At 36.6% G+C, this 19471-nt stretch overlaps 1 protein-coding gene across 1 annotated transcript; it reads right to left on the reverse strand.

Moving 5' to 3' along the window:
- Positions 1-372: 372 nt before the first annotated feature.
- On the reverse strand, positions 373-15454 carry dusp3a (dual specificity phosphatase 3a). Its single transcript, XM_057359231.1, has 3 exons — positions 14855-15454; positions 8280-8506; positions 373-4008 (listed from the first exon to the last, which is right to left on the reverse strand). The coding sequence occupies exons 1-3, from the start codon at positions 15019-15021 to the stop codon at positions 3800-3802; spliced, it is 603 nt and encodes a 200-aa protein (XP_057215214.1). The 5' UTR covers positions 15022-15454; the 3' UTR covers positions 373-3799.
- Positions 15455-19471: the final 4017 nt, after the last annotated feature.

Here is a 19471-nt window from a genome sequence, read left to right on the forward strand (position 1 = left end):
TTCTGCTGTAATCACAGACCGCAGAGACCCACACAAATGGACTTCTTTCAACACAAGAGTTATAGTCTCTAACTAATGATGAATTGTGGTGCAAACTCCCTTGTACATGAGAAATGAGCTTCTCTCATGCCTTGACCTGCTTAGGAAAAATAAAATATTATTTCTAGCAACAGGAAACATGTGAAATGAATTGCATGTGTTTATATTCCTGCTACACGTGTAATCCACATATTGTAAACTGATTAAACTACGTTAAACACATTTGTCTTGCCTTAAAATGAAATAGGATATGTTAACAAAAAACAAGTACAATATTCACAGCTATTTTAGGTGCATAACCCAGTGTTGGGTCTGTGATTTGTCTGGAAAAACTTTAGAGAAATGCACATCATTTTAATTTTAGCCGTTTATTTTTTCACATCAAGCCGTTTTCCAGTGTAAGAAAAATAACTGGGATTCATTCAAGTGCACTTCAACAGTGTCACCTTGGTTTGTGAAGTTGTCATGAATTAAAAATATATATATATAATCATCTTCAGGATAAGGCTTTAAGGTGGGATGCTTTGACAGCCTGTGTTGTTGGAATTCAATATTTTGACATCCAATCTGCAATTTCCTTCCTGATCAAATCAGATTAAATCAATACCATCATAGTGTCAGTCAATCGACTAAATGTTTACAGATAATTTGTGAGTGCAAAGTTGGGCCAAACCATCCTGTTACTGCTGAAGTTTCCATGTCCTTTACAGCAAACAAACAGTCAGTCGTTTACAATATCACATTACAGTAACAACACAAATCAAACAGGAGGAAGAGACAGCTCACAGATGATAGCTATAGAGTTACATGTACTCAGCGGCAATTGAGCGTGTGTGTGTGTGTGAGTGAGAGAGAGAGAGAGAGAGAGAGAGAGAATATATTCAATTATGTGCTTGTATGTGTGTGTACAAAATAGATTTCTTTGCAGAAATGCACAGATGAATTACTTTGCGCTGTTGTCAATAAAATGTAAATGTGTATATGTAAAATAAGATATACGTGAAGCACAATATTGTATTACACCTTCGAGACAGGTTACATTTACACCCTTAGGTATTGTTTTCTCAACATCTGTATTATTATTTTTTAAATAGGCTAAACATTTAAAATGGTCGCATCTTGATAATGAGACAAATACAAAATGACCAAGCAGCATTATGATTCATTGTTGTATATACAGTATATATACTATTGACATCATATAAGCCATATAGTACTACAACCATTATCATTAAATTCTCCCTGTAAGATTACATGAATGTTTATAACTTTTATACACTGTGTAACATACAATCTTATATATATACAAATAAAAGGCAATACATAGCAGGACAGTTTGTGCAAACCACAGGGGTTTTCGACAGCAGATGGCAGTGTTTCTCCTTCCACAAATCCATTTTCAGAAAAGGCTGTGTCCATATCTGCTTATTTAAAATGTGAAATTGTTGCTTTTTGAGGTTACAAGTTGCAGCTACAATCTCAAAAAGCACAGGCAGATTTTAGTTCTGATCAAGTCCCTTAGTTTGCGTGGCACAGACCATCTTCATTGGTTCACTTGTTTTGTGACAGCAAACAGGTTTCCATAGCTACAGTTAGTTAGGTTATATAAAGCCTAAGTCTCCAGATTATAATTAAGGAATGTTTATAGTGTGTATGCTTGAATACAATATATCTTTTCTAAATAAAATTATTGTGGATTAAACTAGCTAGTGTGTATGATATGAGGTGGCCTCTTAAAAACAGACTTTGATCCTGTAATACAATGCAAAAGCATATACTGTATATCAAAATATGCCACTGTTAATCACAGTGAAAAGTAAACGGAATAATATGGGTGTACGAAACAAAATTGGTGTCAAACATCTTCATGGCATTTCAAAATAAAAGTAAATGTTGACTACAATATAGTTGATACTTCTATTGGCATACAGAAATAGTATGGACAGTTCATATACATTCATATATGTCAACAGCTAAATATGTATATACAAGTTTATATATCTGGAATATAGAAATATAAAAAAGAGGCATAAATAGTGCTTTGTGTTATAATCTAGCCTAAGAATCGTACTATTGTATGTTTGCGATATCTGAAAACCCTCAACTAGTAATAAATACTTTAATAAGGTCAATCAAATTTGATAAAGGAAATTCACCCATTTCAAATGAAGTCATGCTGTTTTTTTCTTTAAAGGGGTCATATAATGAAAAATTACCTTATTACCATTTACCTTTATTTTATGACTGCCCGCATTTACAACTGCACCTACAACTTCCTGTGGCTCCGTGGTAGAACATTGCGTAATGTAAATGAAAGTAAACCAAACCTTGTGCTGGTCTGGACTGTTTATAGCACATTTGTTTCCAAAGATTGATAACATAAGGAAAGACTAGCTAAAGGTCCCAGATCATTCAAGTCTGATCTTAACAGTTTGTGTAGCACATTTCAGTTCAGATTGTTCTGTGAACCTGCCACAATGTAATTCAGGCTTTGCAAAGAAGCCGTTATTGAAAGATGGGACATCACAAACTATATAGCCACTAAACCCACAGTCTATGAGAAAAAGTAATACAATGAAAGTCTTAAAGGCACAGCAGCATGGAGCAGAGAGAGGGCGCAAAATAGACATAAAAACCATGACTGTTTCTTGTCAACATTTTTTATTTACATTATCTATGTAAAAGAAAAGCATATGACCCCCTTAAAGGCTAAAGCAAGCCAGAAGTGAGGCTAAATCCAATTGTTGACAAATAAAAATAAAACTTATTCTAATTCTTTAACATGCCAATTTATACCAGCTTCCCTTAAATATTACAAAACAAGCATCACAGGTACTCTATTTGATTCCTGTGACTTGAACCGGGGGCATTAGGACTGTAGGTAACAAACCTTGCATAAGGGCACATCATTAGGCAGTTGACATAGCAGTGATGCTTCATCTGCTGTACGTGTCTGTCTGGTCAAGGCTGGCTATGATCTCGTGTTAGACGTAACGTGCGGCATGAGACTGGCAGTGAATCAGTGGCAAGACTTATATGATTCCAGATGGCCTGATGCATTGTCAGTGCTGCATAGAACCGGGTTGAACCTGTTTGTTGAATCGTAGCTAAAACGTGTGTATGGTACGGTACACTGTGGAATGTTGTTCAGCGATTCAATGTTTTTCTCCTGTTTAGTCCTGATTTAAAATGCCATCAAAAGTTTGGCTGTAAAAGGTACAATTTCGTGCTTCTTTACCTAAATATTATATTCTTCCACATACAAATAGGAATGACAGGAGCTCACAGGGTGATTGTGCTCTACTCTACAATCTTTACCAGTGACTGCTGGGCTGTTATGCTCCAAAAGTGAAATTTGTGAGAATTGGAATGCTTTAGGCTACAAGGTGGTCCTGATGAGAGATCGCCGCCAACTATAATGAGAAATGATGCAACAAAAAGTGATGTCATAGAAAACTCTGCCCTTGCTCCTCTTACAGTCTTAATCTTTCAGATACGCCAGTAGATTTTTCCCTTACCAGCCAGCTGGAAGCAGGAGTAATTATTCAGGAACAACACTTTGTGTGAGTGTGAACTATGTGTCTCTGAGTGTGGGTGTATGCTTGAAATCACGGTATACCTCCATGCATATGCACTGTTTGATCGTACTGGATGTATGATTACATTCTGTTAATATACTTGGACAGCTGCACGCTCGCTTGACCGTGTGCACCTGCATGTGTATATCTAGATAAAAACAAGTCCCTCTGGACACTTTCTATCATTTGGTCTTCAACTTGCCCTCCTTTGCCAGTTTTTCATTCAGTTGGCATAGCTGGCATAGGAATCCATCATTCGGGCCAATCTCTCTCTTGTGCCTTACCGTAGCCGTGGCCACTCGTACGTCCATCTTGTGCCGGAGCATGAGATAAGCGATTACGATAGTGGGGGATCGGCTGTAGCCTTCGCGGCAGTGAACGTACACCTTTCCTAAAAGAGCGATAACAAAAACGTGGCAGGGTTTACAACACAACTTTAGACAGTGGGGTTCATGGAAGCGCATGGAAACAAATGGCGGATGTTGCGTGGGCCAAATGGGGGACCAAATGGGGGAAAACAGGTTATAAATCATAAATAAATATATGTATTATTTAATGCAAAAATGCAGAAAACATTATCTGTGAGGGTTAGGGGTTACAATAGTGTATAGTATAAAAGTAATGTCTATAGAAATAAAACATGAAAACTCTACGTGTGTGTGTGTGTGTGTGTGTGTGTGTGTGTGTGTGTGTGTGTGTGTGTGTGTGTGTAGGGACCTTTTTGGTCCAACTTTGAGGATACTAATGTAATTTTGACCTCTGCAGTGGATTACAAACGACAACCAGCCTATCTACCTCATCACAAACCTGACCAATCGCTTTCTGAACATGCGAACACACACGTACGCGTTCATTATTGACCTGCCTACTCTCCTGGAGGAATTCACCTTGCCAACCTCCGCTGTGCTTACTTGGCAGATGCTGCAGAGAATCTGAAAGCAGATCCCTTCTTTTTTGTTTCACAGGGGATGACAAAATCTGTATGTGAAGCTTCATATACTTGCTCTCAAATTAACTGATGTCCATACCGGCAAACTGCGGGTGAACTGAGAATACGTGGAAATACAGTATGACATTATTGAATTATTTAGTAGTTGCACACACGCCTCAAACAGTGGAGGTCTGTCACTCACCACATCATATATTAGCCAGTCTCTATGTGAAAGGTTACCTTATTTTGCTTTCATTTACATTTAAACAAAAAAGCAATTGGTAATCTGTCATTTGAATATGGCTTTCAGCACTTAAAGGGATGAAAATTCTGTCATCATTTACTCACCCATGTTGTCATTTTAAACCTGTATGATTTTCTTTCTTCGGCAGAACACAAAAGAAGATACTTTGAGGAATGTTGTGAACTGGACTCCATTCACTTGCATTGGTTTTGTGACAAAACATTAGAAGTGAATGGGTACCGCCATTGTTCCGTTACCTAGGGCTGTCACGATTATGAAATTTGGCTGACGAATAATTGTCTAATAAATCATTGCGATTATGATGATTAATTGTCTGTTTTAGAGCTTTGACGATTATGGCGATTAATTGTCTGTTTAAGAGCTTTGACTTTTAATTTTCATACATTTTTTATTCAACTTTGAAACGACCATATTGTTCTGAATATAAAGACTATGTTTCTTGGAAATACATCAGAAAAAAATGGGTCATCATATATTTAAGGTTTAGGTTTTTAGCTGTCAATAATACAACCGCCAAATACTTGTAAATTAAGTAAATTGATCAGGAGTGAATTGAAGCCACCATTAAAATGCTATCAGTCATAGAAAAGCTTCTAGTCTGTTTTTTTCTCACTTGCAAGACTACAATAAAAGTTTACTTCTATGTTAATGAGATTTTGGTAGACTGGTGTTCACACTGAAATAATATTCAATTGTACTGCAGGTTATTTTTATGGTATATGCTTTAGTTTTTTTTTTTAAGTGATTGTGTTGTGGTGGTACATTTTACAAGTATTACCATGTTTTAGTTACAATATATACACTAAAATATGCAATATGCAGATGCACTACATCTCCCCCTAGTGTCTTCTATAGAGATGTGCAATAATTGCGATGATCTGAAACCATCGCGATGAGATGATTATTTAATAATCGTGACAGCCCTACCGTTACAAACATTTTTCAAAATATCTTCTTTTCTGTTCTGCAAAAGAAAGAATGTCATACAGGTTTGAAATGACAAGAGAGAGTAAATGATGACTGAATTTTCATTTTTGGGTGAACTATCACTTTAAATGCAGTTACTACCATTAGGCGAACATAATACTGTATGTCCTCATTAATATTCATGAATCCCTCTCATAATACCATTCTACCCACATTAATAATTTAAAGGGGTCATATGGCGCGAATACGTGTTTTTCTGTGTCTTTGCTGTGTTATAAGTTGCCCATGCATGTATTAGACACGTAAAATTGCAAAAATTAAAGTGTCGGAACAAAAGATGCATTCTATGTAAAAGCGAATGCTCACCCAGACCTGCCTGAAACGCCTCTTGTAACCACACGCCCACAAATCTACGTCAGTTCGTGGTATGATTTGACCGCCCAAATGTATACGCAAGTAAGGTGGTCATACCTGTCAGTACAATTGCTTTGGAACCTGATGTTCCAAATATGGTAAGAGTCGTTACATTTCCGTCACTCGCTTGCAGTATTCGACCAATCACAATGCACTGATTAACTGGCCAATCATAGCACACCTCGCTTTTCAGAGCCTTGAGCTTTGTCAAAAATCTGCACGTTTCAGTGAGGCGGGGCAAAGAGGAGATACAAACATGCACGGTATGTGGAAAATACAGCGGTTTTGAACCTTAAATCGTGTATACACATTGCATTACATCTAAAACAAACAATAATATTCGTTTTAGCCGCGTATAATGACCCCTTTAAACAAAAACAAAAAACATTTATTTTTACTCTCCAATATCAATAAAACAATAGTGGCACTATGCCAACCCCAAAACTCTCCCCTGGGTCTGTGTTCTGTTTCAATGTCAATGATTCTCAAAACTCTTTTGGGAATCAGTGCTGAGTCTATCTTTAAACCTGTTGACTATGACTCAGAAGCAGCGGGAGGCTTAGACCGTCAGCACTCCCACCGCTCATTGTGATTCTGCATGCATGTTCGCCAGATGACATCAAGCCCACAGTGAGTGCGGCTGTCGCAAATGTCACAGCTGAGCTCTGCCGGGCTTCAAAGTGGCAGCGTATATTTTCAAGGTTTTGTTTCAGTTTAAGCTCTCGGTAAAAAGATAAGTGTCCTTCCTCAACCCGGGCTTGCCGTCTGATTTACTGCTTACTGGGCTCCTGCTGCCAAGATAACTGGCAAATAAGATGTTTTATAATTGGTCCTGTGTGTTAAGAGATGGCATAAAATCCATGCCGTAAAAGATGACTTTAAACGCACCAATTAAAAGCAGGACTGGTGTGAGATGTCTGGGGGTAAATATGAAAGTAGGGATGACCGATTTCAGCGGGACAAAAAAAACTATTTCTGGATACATATAACTGATCCTGGTATGTAGTGCAAATAGAGTGGATCTGCAAAAATTGCAATAATTCCACTGAATTCTTTCCCGTTTAATGTTTTAGGTACCAACTTTTGTTTGTTTTTGCAAGCTCAGCATTAACACCCCACCGCCCCCGCTATTATAGCGAGAAAGGTTTTAAGGTGTAAAAAATAAATAACTTAATAATAAGTTATGAGTGTCCAGATTACAATGTACTTTTATTTTATTTTCCGTCTAGCTGTGCTGGTCTACTTTATAAATGATCAAGGATCTGTGTTGTTTCAAATGGAATGAAAAAGCTTTTTGGAAAATGTTTCCTGTCTAGTGCACTTGAAATACTCTTTACAATAAATGTATGCAGAATGTATTTAGGTCTAAAGTGGTATACTTAATCAGATTAAACAAACCCTGCATCCAAATACTGTTTGTATACTTTCCCCACATGGTTTGCAAGAAGCAGATGTCAAATAAGTAGAACGTCCTAATATTCAGTATTCATGATACAGAGAACAATACTTGTGTAACATAAAGTATCTGCTGGGGTTCAGCCAGTTGAAATGTTGCTATCCCATGAGGGAGTGGGAGTCAAGATTCAAATAGTGAGGTCTTTAAGGCAGATAGCTCATAAAAGGGCTAGCTCACCCAAAAATGAAAATTCTGTGAAAATTTACCTCTTGTCAATTCAAAACTGTGTGACTTTCTTTTGCAGAACACAAAAAAAGATATTTTGGAGAATGTTGGTAATCAAACTATGGCGATACCCATTCACGTCTATTGTATGAGCACAAAACCAATGCATGTCAATAGGTACCGCCGAAATGACAAGGGTGAGTAAATGATGACAGAACTTTCATTTTTGTGTGATTTATGCCTTTAAGTAGATATCAAACAAGTTGTTCTTCATATTCAAATTGTACATGTTTACCAATTGTTTTCAATTCAGTTGTTTTTTAGTATGCTGTAGATCACAGAACACAAAGGTCAAAGGGCGTTTCCAACATGGCAGATGTTGTATCTTCATGAATGTATTTAAACTACACAAAACGTACTTTATCATGCTCAGCATTCACTGTAAAAGTATGAGAGACGCAGGCCAAACCATTTATTGAAACAGAATGAGAAAGAACATCTGACCTTTTCCATGTGCCAGCGCCTTATCAATGAAGTCTGCTGCTTCCTCGAAGAATGCGCTGATGTTAAACTGCTCGGTGTCATTGGCCTGTATGCCGTGGTACGCGATCCCGGTTCCTGCGTAGAACTCTGCGTTGGTGTTGACGTGCATGAAAGAGTTTCCCTCTGCAACGTTTAGTATGTGTGTCACACCCAACCGCTGCAGGCGCATCACATTCTGGGCCACAAACCTGGGGAGCGAACCAACATACATGTGAGACTCACCTGGTCCAAACAAGCCCATTTTCTACATCTACACCTAAATCTAACAAGCAGCTTTTTATATTCTCAAGCTATTAAAACTGAATTACCTTTCTGCTGCTGTTTTGCATCACTGCTGCGTTCCTCATAATAAATTCTTAATACAGTATATGCTTGCATAACCCCTAATGTTGCAGTTTGGAGTTTCAACAAACCCAAGACCCCACCAGCCCCACCCAAACCCTCGACTATGGATCGGTCTGCTGTGTCTAGTTTTTGATTGATTGGAGTGAATTGTGGAGCCGCTTTTAGCTGGCAGAAATGTCGGTCTATGTTAGAGGGCCCCTAGGGACAACAGTGTTCTAAACCAGAACAGACACACCAAGGAGATCTTGGCTGCAGCCCAGAGGCATACAAAGAGCCATAGGCGTCCAGCCTAGTGCCCAAAATAGGATTTTGGGGTCCGTGGAGAGAGAAAACAAGAGAGAAGAGACATGAGCAGAGTGCTCTGTCATGTACTTTCATTGTCTCTATTTTGCTTGAGCACCTGGAACGCTTTCATCTTTCTCTGCTAAAAATCCAGCCTTATATCTCTCTCATCCATGTTCTCTCCTCCATTCCTGTAAATATACAGCTGAAGAATGAGTGACTAGTACTACAGTGGGTAGTTGACAAATAAACAGTAAATGTGTCCTATGGTGTGACAGAAAAAATGTAGAAAACCCTAACAATGAAGAATAATCTCTCTTATGCTCTTTTATAATATAAATAATATATAAATAATAGAAAACTATATATTATTAACCATTTGTTTTATACATATTTGCAATGTCACACCATAGGACACATGCACTGTATATTTGCGAGTGTGCGAGAGTGTTTCATCAGGTGTCGTTTGCAGGGGTGTGTCTGGCATAACTGACACTTGTTGGACGCAGGATAAATGTTTATCTGTGGCGTTTCTTTGAGCGATCGCCTGGCATTCGACAGCTATATATAGTTATATTAATTATATGATGTTGCTTTTGGTGCTAATAAATAAATTTTGGTTGCATAGGCGTAATTTGCGGGTGGGACATGTCCCCACCACTTTTTGGAAGAAACTAACAAATGCTTGGGGAAGGTGTGTATTGTTTAGGGGCCATTAACATCTAAAACTCATGGAAAATGCAGCATGCACCACTTTCTCACCATGCCCCGTTGCTCACACTTGAGTCATATTTGATGTGTGCATCATACCGCTCTCACTACTTGCTTGTGTCCAAGCACAAAAACACGTAAACCAATAAACAAGTGACATTTTTAATCATAGAAATAAACTGTTTTTAAGTGTAATGCACTGCAACAGCCAAGTGACCTTCCCCAAATGACAGTTTGGGAACCACATACTGTGAGAGCTGGAGTCGAAAAGCGGAGTAGGCAATGGACGAACCGCCCACTATATATGATAAATATTCCCAACGTTATTACATAAACAATCTATTAAAGTGCTGCATCTGATCTCCCTCTTTTGTTGCAGTTTGAGAGCTGGCTGCAAGGCAAGACACAAAGTTCACACGAGACTAATGTGCAATTTGATTTCATCATTTGTAAATGTCAAATCAAATGTTATTAATTAGGCATATGTACGTATATTTAATATATTTTAATGATTGCCTGCGTGTTTTGGTTTGTTTGTATTCTGTGGTGGACAGTAGGCTACAGTATAATAACGTTATTCAGTTAAAGGAGTCATATGACGCAGCTAAAACGAATATTATCGTTTGTTTTAGATGTAATGCAATGTGTATACACGATTTAAGGTTAAAAAACGCTGCATTTTCCACATACCGTGCATGTATGTATCTCCTCTTTGCCCCGCCTCTCTGAAACACGCAGATTTTTTACAAAGCTTATCGCTCTGAAAAGCGAGGTGTGCTATGATATAGCAAGTTAACCAGTGCGTAGTGATTGGTCGAATACTGCAAGCGTGTGACGCCTCTTACCATATTTGGAACATCAGGTTCCAAAGCAATTGTACTGACAGGTACACCACCTTACTTGCGTGTACATTTGGGCGGTCTTAGTCAAATCATACCACGAACTGACGTAGATTTGTGGGGGTGTGGTTACACGAGACGTTTCAGGCAGGTGAGCATTTGCTTTTAGATAGAATGCATCTTTTTGTTCCGATACTTTAATTTTTGCAATTTTACGTGTCTAAAACATGCAGCATGGGCAGCTTATAACACACCAAAGACACAGAAAAACACGTATTTGTGCCATATGACCCCTTTAAACTTGGCGCAGTGATATGAAACTAATGTGGTTGACAGAAGTAGTCTGGAACTACTTTGTAGGTGTGAGCTTCCTGAAAAACAATGCACACACTTAGAATGTTCGTAAAGCCCCAAAAGCATTCAAAAGCCCCCTTGGTATTAATCAATAATAACCAATAAGCTTAGTTGATCATTTTTATGCATGCTATATAGTGCCAAATTAAAACTTCAATTTTCTGTGCGCCTAAATTTTTGACTGTGCTCCTAAAATATTTAATTAAGGAGCACAAGTGCTCCTAAAAGTTACCGTAAAGCCCTGATAATGTGTAAATGAAGAGTTTGGTTCCAAAATGAGATAACTCCGTTTTTTAAAAACATGTTTTTTATTATGTTATCGTGTTTTTATTGTTTTATTGTGTTAGTTACCTGAATTTTTTTAGTTATTATGGCTTAAATCAAAACAAACCAACTGCAGTTTGATTGATATTAATTTGAATGCACAATAAAAAACATGATTATTACAAATCTTTAAAAACGGAGTTCATTTTGGAACCAAACCCTTCAAATATACTGTACTATAGAGTTAGCGATAAAGAAAGGGAGAGAGAGAGAAAATTAAGGCATTTAATATGCCTAAAAATAACATGACAAGTTAACTTTCAACATCACAATAAGACTCCAAGCACCCCAGTAGAAGCCAAATAAAGATAATGTCTTCAACCCTTGGTTTATAACTGAAGGATGTAGTGGCTCATCTGTCTCTTTTTCAGCCTACAGCGCAGGCTCTTCACTGGTGATAAAGTGATGGACTCTGATGCGCCACCCAAGACCCATAATTCAAACTCCTCCCCCTTACGAGATTGTGTCTATATGGAGCCATTGCACATTGTGGTCATATTTCTCCCTGTGTGTTTGTGTATGCGTGCACATGTGCGCATAAGAGAGGGTGAGAGCGATAGAGAGAGGAAGAAAAGTGTTTGCTTTGCATCTTGTTCACCTGTCCTGCACTCTCTTCTCTGCAGTCCCTCTGCATGCATTATTAATGCAAGTCTTACAAAGAGAGGTGTGCTATATAGAGAGTGGCCCATTGTCCCATACTGCATCTTTACATTCATTAAATATTCCAAATAGCTTGGAAGGGGTTTTGTGCTGTGAGGATTCTTTTATTGTACACTAGGGTTTTAATCATAATTTCAACTAGGCCTACAGAACATTATTACTGTATTAACTAACAAATATATTTTATTATTATTTATGATCACTTAATGTTTGTTATAACACTAAACAAAATCCTAAAGGCTTGGCATTTACATCTGCATCTTAATCCTTATATAATATAAATAACAACCTGGAAACTCAAGACAGGATGTAAATTTTGTCACTACATGAACAGCCCAGTCCGAATGTTTTGTCAATATCTACAAATGACCATATTTAAATTCCTCCTGCTTGTAAGATCACACGCTGAACCAGACACATTAGACTGTGGTTTATGCTTAAATTGATTTGCTGTTAGAAGGAGATAATGGACTTGTTCTAAAGGTATCCAACACACTCCTGCTTATACGGGATGATTTATTAAAGAGATACTGTAAGCGTCACAGAGGAACAGTCATTCATAAATTGAATAGTCTATGTCCAAGCATAAGCTGTGTGTGTATGTGTGTGTGTTTAAGAAGCGAGAGGAAGTCATTCAAAAGTGGTCGACTATCTGGTATGAATTTTTCAATAGCTGATAGCAATAACCAGGGCCACACAGAATCTGCATGCACAGAACTCAGCAGAAAGGCTTCACAGATTTCCGCAGAATATGAACGCCTGTAATCTGTGTTTAAGTATTTTACAATTTCAAATAACTTTATTATGCAGTAGTACTGTACTATCAGCTCCATTTAAGAGTATGTTTAAATCCATTATGCACAATTCCATGTGAATTAAGTATGCAGATTCCTGTCAATAACTGAAGAGCAGGGTGGCAGATGACCAATGTTTATATATATTTAATCATTTAGCAGACATTTTTATCCAAAGAGACTTAAAGATGACAGCATTTAACATTTTGTCAGTGAGCTAAAGTAACTGCAGTCTACAAAGACTTGTTTACCACTACTTAAATAATGTAATATAAGAAATATGTGAAATATGAAAAAATATGTAATAATAAATATAAGATTTGTGTACACTGTGTTTACTTAGTTAGAATAAACCTATTTAGATTCCCTTGTGAAAGATTTTTCTTGCACAAGGGAAAGATAACGCTTGTCTGCAAGGCGTTAAGGGCTAAAATAAAAAATGATGTGATCATTTACTCACTCTCGGGTTGTTCCAAACCTGTATAAATGTCTTTTTTTCTGCTAAACACAAAGGAAGATATTTGGAAGAAAGTCAGTCTATTTACTGCCATAATAGGGAAAATAGATACTATGGGAGTCAATTGGGGGATGAGATCTGTTTGGTTACAAGCATTCTTCCAAATATCTTTGTGTTTAGCAGAACAAAGAAATTTATACAGACTTGGAACAACTTGAGGGGGGGGGGTAAGTGTTGACAGAATGATCATTTTTGGGTGAACTGTTCCTTTAACAAATATAGATCAATATAACATTTATTGGCCTGGCAAACATTTTGTTTCCTTTTTCCTCTGTGCCTTTTAAAATTATTATATTATACACATATTCCATTTAAGCTATTTAAATTTTTTATCATTAAATCATTACAATTCGTATAAACAACAGACGTCTATGGCAAGCCGAATTAGCTTTTAATCATTCTCAGGATATGCATTTTTGATATCAACAATTCAATTTTTACTAGTAAAAATTATAATTCTTGATATCAACAATGGAATTTCTACTAGTAACAATAACTATTTTTGATATCAACAATTCAATTTTTACTAGTAAAAATGTGAATTCTTGATATCAGAAAATGAATTTTAACATGTTGCATTTGGTATTTCTGATATCAGGAAATGCATTTCAGATATCATTAAATCTGAGAGTAATTGTAGATATCTAAAATGGCTTTCTTACTAGTAACAATCACATTGTTGATATCAAGAATTAACATTGTCACTAGTGAAAATGTAATTCTTGATATCATAAATTGGCATTTTTACATGTAGAAATTCAATTGTTGATATCAAGAATAGACATTATCACTAGTAACCACACAATTGTTGATATCAAAAATTATGTTTTTTACTAGTAAGAATTGCATTTCTGATATCTGAAATAAGATTTTTAACGTGTAAGAAATGAATTGTTGATATCTGAAATTGAATTTGAATGGCAGCCTATTGTGATATTTAACTAGTAAAAATGCAATTACAGATATCAAGAATTACGTTTTTTACTAGTTGAAATTCAATTTTTGATATCAAGAATTATAATTTTTACTAGTAAAAAAATCATTACTGATATCAAAAACAGCAATTGTTACTAGTAGAAATTCCATTCTTGATATCAAGAATTATAATTTTTACTAGTGAAAATTTCATTACTGATATCAAAATTTCATATCCTGAGATCGATTAAAAGCTAATTCGGCTTGCCATAGACGTCCACATAATATTTTAGAAGTTATCTAACTCATGATGGATCTTGCTTTTGCTTTAAAGTACAGTTTACATGTCCTTTCTTCTTGTCCTGGTGTGCAATTGTCGTGATTGGGGTCGAAGTGAAGAGATTTTGTAAGCAGTGATATCAGAGATAGCGAGATGGTACCGATAGAGGACAGTCGTTCAGATAAACAGCTTTCTTTGCAGCCTAATCTAAAGTGTCTCGTTTTACTCATATACAATAATATCAACGTTACATCTATATATTTTCTGTGGGTTTGGGATTGTAGATAGAGGCATTATTTCCATTCAGATATTTCTGTTGTACCCCTGGACAAAACAGAGAGGTTTATTTACGGATGGAGACTGTGCAGATTTTCTGAATAAACGGCACGTGCCACATCACGAATCAACACATTCGTCCGCGAGTTGGCGGTGTGTTGCTGAATCCTACCTGTCTGTGTCTCCTGCTTCACGTCCAAATTTCCATGAGAGAAATACAAGTTTAATAGTTAACTTACGCATTGCCGATGAAAATCCTGGGAAACACCTCGTTGAAATGTTGTGCTGGTAGACTGTAGAAACCGCTTCCGTTGGAAAGCAGCTTGTTGAGTTGTTGTACGGTCGCCTCGGTGTCTGGCACGGTGACTTCCAGTGGTACCTTCGCGGGGCTGTGATGTTTCTTCATGCTTTTGTCCTCCTCCGAGAGCGATAAACAAGTGTCTAGCAATGACGATGTGATCCTCTTTGATTTTCAAGCATTTTATTTCCTTTCCCTCCCGTTTTATAGGCGCGCTTTCTTAAAACGCACGCGCTCACGGCCGCTCTTTTGCAGGCAGACGGACACACCCCGACTCGCCCACCGGCGGTCTGATGTGATGCTCCGGTGACGAGGTCGTAACGGAACTGGCGGAGGATGGCGACACGAAGCGCCCAAATTGGCAACAGCGCACTGAAACAAAAGTGAATGAAAGCGTTGATCGTTAAAGGGGACGCGACTCGCTCGTTTAATCCATCCACACTTCGGACGTGATAGACAGTGTTTCACCTGCTCTGATCCCCTGGCGTGCGTAAAACTGTGTGCGTAACGATTATTTTAAGAGGTAACCCGTTTTCTAACGCTCATTGATCATGTGGCTTCTACTGAAGCGGGACTATTCCAGAGAGCATCAACCCCACCCTCACTGTGAGCTTGGATATGTGTGTTAATTGATGTTATGACAGGCAGCTAGGCTTGTACTGAAGTAATACAACTCAATGAATTCTCTTTAAACCCAACAATAACTCCTTCAAGGAAGGCTACATTGTTGGCTAAATTATTTAAGAGGTTTCAATAGGCAAGGAACACATTCAAATACAACAAAATAATAGACATTCCTAATTTGTAAAAGACAGTGAATGTGAACAGGTTTGGAATGGAGATCTGAGCAGTGGTTGTCTTTGAATTGTATTTCAATAGTAAATCTAGCTGTGACAGGTGCATGACTGCCCTTCCCCAACAACAACACCTGCGTCTGATCCTCTTAATGTGCAATGAGGTTTAACAGTTTTTCACAGTGTTTCTCTTTTAGATCTCTAAATTTACCAAACTAGATTTAATTTCTCTTGTCAAAGGCATGTTCTAACACCGGGTCTTAGCACACTGTGTTTGATAGAACTGATTAAATTGGTTTCATACTTATTTTATTTTTCGTTTAGTTTTGTTTACAGCTATTAGTGTTAGTTGGTATTTTAATCTGTTTGTTGTTTGTAGAGTTTTGTCATATTTTTCCAGGGTGTTAAATGTTTATCAATAATACTTTTGATATTTGGAGTGATACTGAATTACAACTGTTGAATTTCTTTTAATTCATTAATGGCAACAATAATGTTTATTATGGAACTCAGTGGATATATTATGAACATAGATATCTATAAGATCAGAGACCAGAGGGTTAGCTTATATAAAAAAAAAACTAGATACCAATTGAATTCTTAGTGGGACTAAATATCATCTTACTCTTTCAAAGACATCACTTTTCATCTCTCAGTTTAGTTCAAGCCAAGTTTATAAAAACTCAAGCCTTGAACTAGTACAGTACCTCTCATGTAGCTTATACTTTAAAAAATAGTTCTTTGTAGCTGCATGGATAAAACAAAACCTTGTTGCACAAAAGTTTCTTTATAGTGGAAAAAGGTACAGATTATTAAAAGGTAAGTAGTACATGTTTTAAAGGGATAGTTCACCCCGAAATAAAAATTTCATAATCATTTACTGACTATCTTGTCATTCCATAACTGTTTGACTTTGTTCTTCGGAACATTAAAGAAGATATTTTGAAGAATGTTGGTAACAAACAACTTGTTTTGTGTTCCACAGAAGCAAGAAAGTCAGGTACAGGTTTGGAATGCCATGAGGCAGAGTAAATGATGCAAGAATATTTTTTGGGTGACGTGAACTATCCCTATAGAACCTTTGACTGAAAGGTTAAAAATGGTTCTTCTTTAAAATCGTCAAACCATTTTTTGAAAGTGTGTCAAAAAGCGATTTTTTTTAGGCATGAGAATGTTAGTTAGAACTGATTTAGCACTTCCTCTTTCTGCTTCTAAGTTTTAGTTGAAGTGAAATTTCACTTTTAAAAATTGAACTTTTAACCACCCACATACTGGTAAATTTCTTTCGTATGTGGTTTTCTTGTTATATATACATGCTTTAATGTTCCTATGACTTACAGTATATGTTGGCAAAACAAGTAGATCTCTCAAATCTAATTACACGACTTTACAAATCATGGTCCAAAGAGTTTTTATCATAGCACATAGTTCACTTCCTGAAGCATATTGACATTGAAATTAAAAACATCACATAGAAGGTTGTATTAATGACATTTAATTTAAATAACATTAGTTGTGGTTTTTGGTTTTTCAATTTAAAGGTCCAATGTGTAGTTTTTTTGGAGGATCTATTTACAGAAATGCAATATTATATACATAACTATGTCCTCAGAGGTGTATAAAGACCGTACATAATGAAGCGTTATATTATTATTACCTTAGAATGAGCTATCCACATACACCGTGAGTCCCCTTAATTCACTGTGTTGTTTCTACAGTAGCCCTAAACAGACAAACTGTGTTTCGTACGTTATCTCCTTTGACAAAGAAGAGAAAACATGATGACATCTCAGTTCTGTGTCAGCCCCCGTAAGGGAGGGTGGAGGAGTGGAGTCGGGCGTTGGTCGCAATTCCACTAGTCGACGCTAAAATTTCATTGCTCCTTTAATCTTGGTTAGCATTTGCAAAGTTTATGGTTGTATTAAATTTAATTTTTTACATAGTTGCTCACTTTGTTTTTGACTTAAATTTGAAGATTTAATAGCTGTCTATCATAATCTTTTTCTCTCTATTTTCTCCATTCTCTCTAGAAATGCCTTAGCACAATTCACAATGTATCTTTATCTTTATTTTGTTTAATAACTTCAAACACTAGTAATAAAACAACTACTTATGCATGAATTCTAATAATGGACAAAATGTTCCAAAGCCACATTTCTTATTATCTGTTTGGCCACTAGAGGGAGACATAATATTATGATGTAGACAAGCCTTTTCCATTTTTTTGTTGTTGTTGTTGTTTATTTGAACTTGTCAGAGTGCATCCATTCATAGTTTACTGTTACAATTACACTTATTTATTATTCAGCATTCTTTTTATCCAAAACGAATTACTCTGCATTTAAGCTATACACTTTGCTGGTATCTGTTCCCTTCCAATAAAACCAATCCTGTCATTGCTAGTGCCAAGCTGCACCAGCTGAGGAACAAAACTATAGATTTTCTTCTCTCTAATTTGAAAGATATGATGTATTACAACAGTGTCCTTGATCTAGCTGTCTTGTTAAGGAGAGCATGTCTCAAAGTCCAACTGATGAGCAGATCAATGAGATCAATGAAAGAAGAGTGATTACATGTCTTATGTCCAATAACAGCTGACCTCCGATGTGTCAACATCTGCTCAACAGTGATAGTGATTTTAGAACCTGAACAATTTAAAGGTGCATTAAGATTATTGTAACACTCATATATTAAATATCTTCATACATATTGTGCATGCCCTCCATAGATGATGGCAATATGCATCTGACACAAAGGCAGAAGAACACAACCATTGTCTGTTGCCATAGCAATACAAAGAGGTGCAATGCAAGTTCATAGCAACGGGCCTTGTGATATAACGATACCTATTGCAGTTTTTCAATGTTCATGTTTACACTTCTTTTTGTAAGCGTGTTTGTGTGGAATTCTCTTTTTAAAAGCACATAATGTCATGATTATACTGTTTTCTCATTGAACACATTTTAGATGCCATCTGGGGTTAGATGGAGCAGGAGGATGGGCTGCATCAGTTTAATTGTCTTTTTATTGACAACCTGGGGCTCAGCAGCTCCATCCAATTAATCCAGGCACAAGAAAAAAACACCTGAGACCCTGACAGCATGTAACAATACCATAGCATTATTTTTTCTTACATCAGTCCTTGAAGAACTGCAAAGTAACTAAAAAGTTCATTTAATAGGGAATTGTTTTTGTTTTAATCTGTGTAATCTGTGTATTCGCATACGGTGTAATGTCCTGATTTTTCAAGTTTCTCACAAAGTGCATGCTTTTCTTGCCTGTCACTTAATGTGGTTTCATAAATATTAGGACATTTAGCATTCTCTACATAAATCTATTAAATTTTTATAGTAATTTTGGTGTTACAGACTACTAGAACATATTTAAAATTATAAAAATCCCAAATGACTTGTATACATTTTGTGAGTTCAGATATTTTCCTTGTGTCATGTTTCTAAAAAAAAGCATATTTATATTCCAGTTTTATAATATGTAACTTTATTTCATTTTGATACAGTATATACTATTATACATTATTATACATTTTATAGGAACAGCAGTATAGGAGAGACTTTTGAAAGCTGTTTTAGTTAAACCTGTATGTTTGTCAGCAAGACATAATGCATGTTACCCAAGGGAGCAACATGCTCAAATACCAAATCAGAAAATATATTTTCCCTGAAGTCACTTCGCTGGAGATCCATAGGGGGTTTGCCTTTATAATTTGCATTCTCATTAGTTGGGGCAATAGATATATGCTGCAG

Source organism: Triplophysa rosa, linkage group LG18 (assembly GCF_024868665.1).
Source record: "Triplophysa rosa linkage group LG18, Trosa_1v2, whole genome shotgun sequence".
NCBI classification, from domain to species: Eukaryota; Metazoa; Chordata; class Actinopteri; order Cypriniformes; family Nemacheilidae; genus Triplophysa; species Triplophysa rosa.

What these genes read in the sequence shown, in the direction of transcription:
- dusp3a (XM_057359231.1), bottom strand. Translation starts at nt 15,021, where the DNA reads ATGAAGAAACATCACAGCCCCGCGAAGGTACCACTGGAAGTCACCGTG. An exon ending in AGGATTTTCATCGGCAATGC is followed by an intron (nt 8,507 to 14,854) that starts GTAAGTTAACTA and finishes TTCGCTCCCCAG; the next exon opens with GTTTGTGGCCCAGAATGTGA. An exon ending in GGCGCTGGCACATGGAAAAG is followed by an intron (nt 4,009 to 8,279) that starts GTCAGATGTTCT and finishes TCGCTCTTTTAG; the next exon opens with GAAAGGTGTACGTTCACTGC.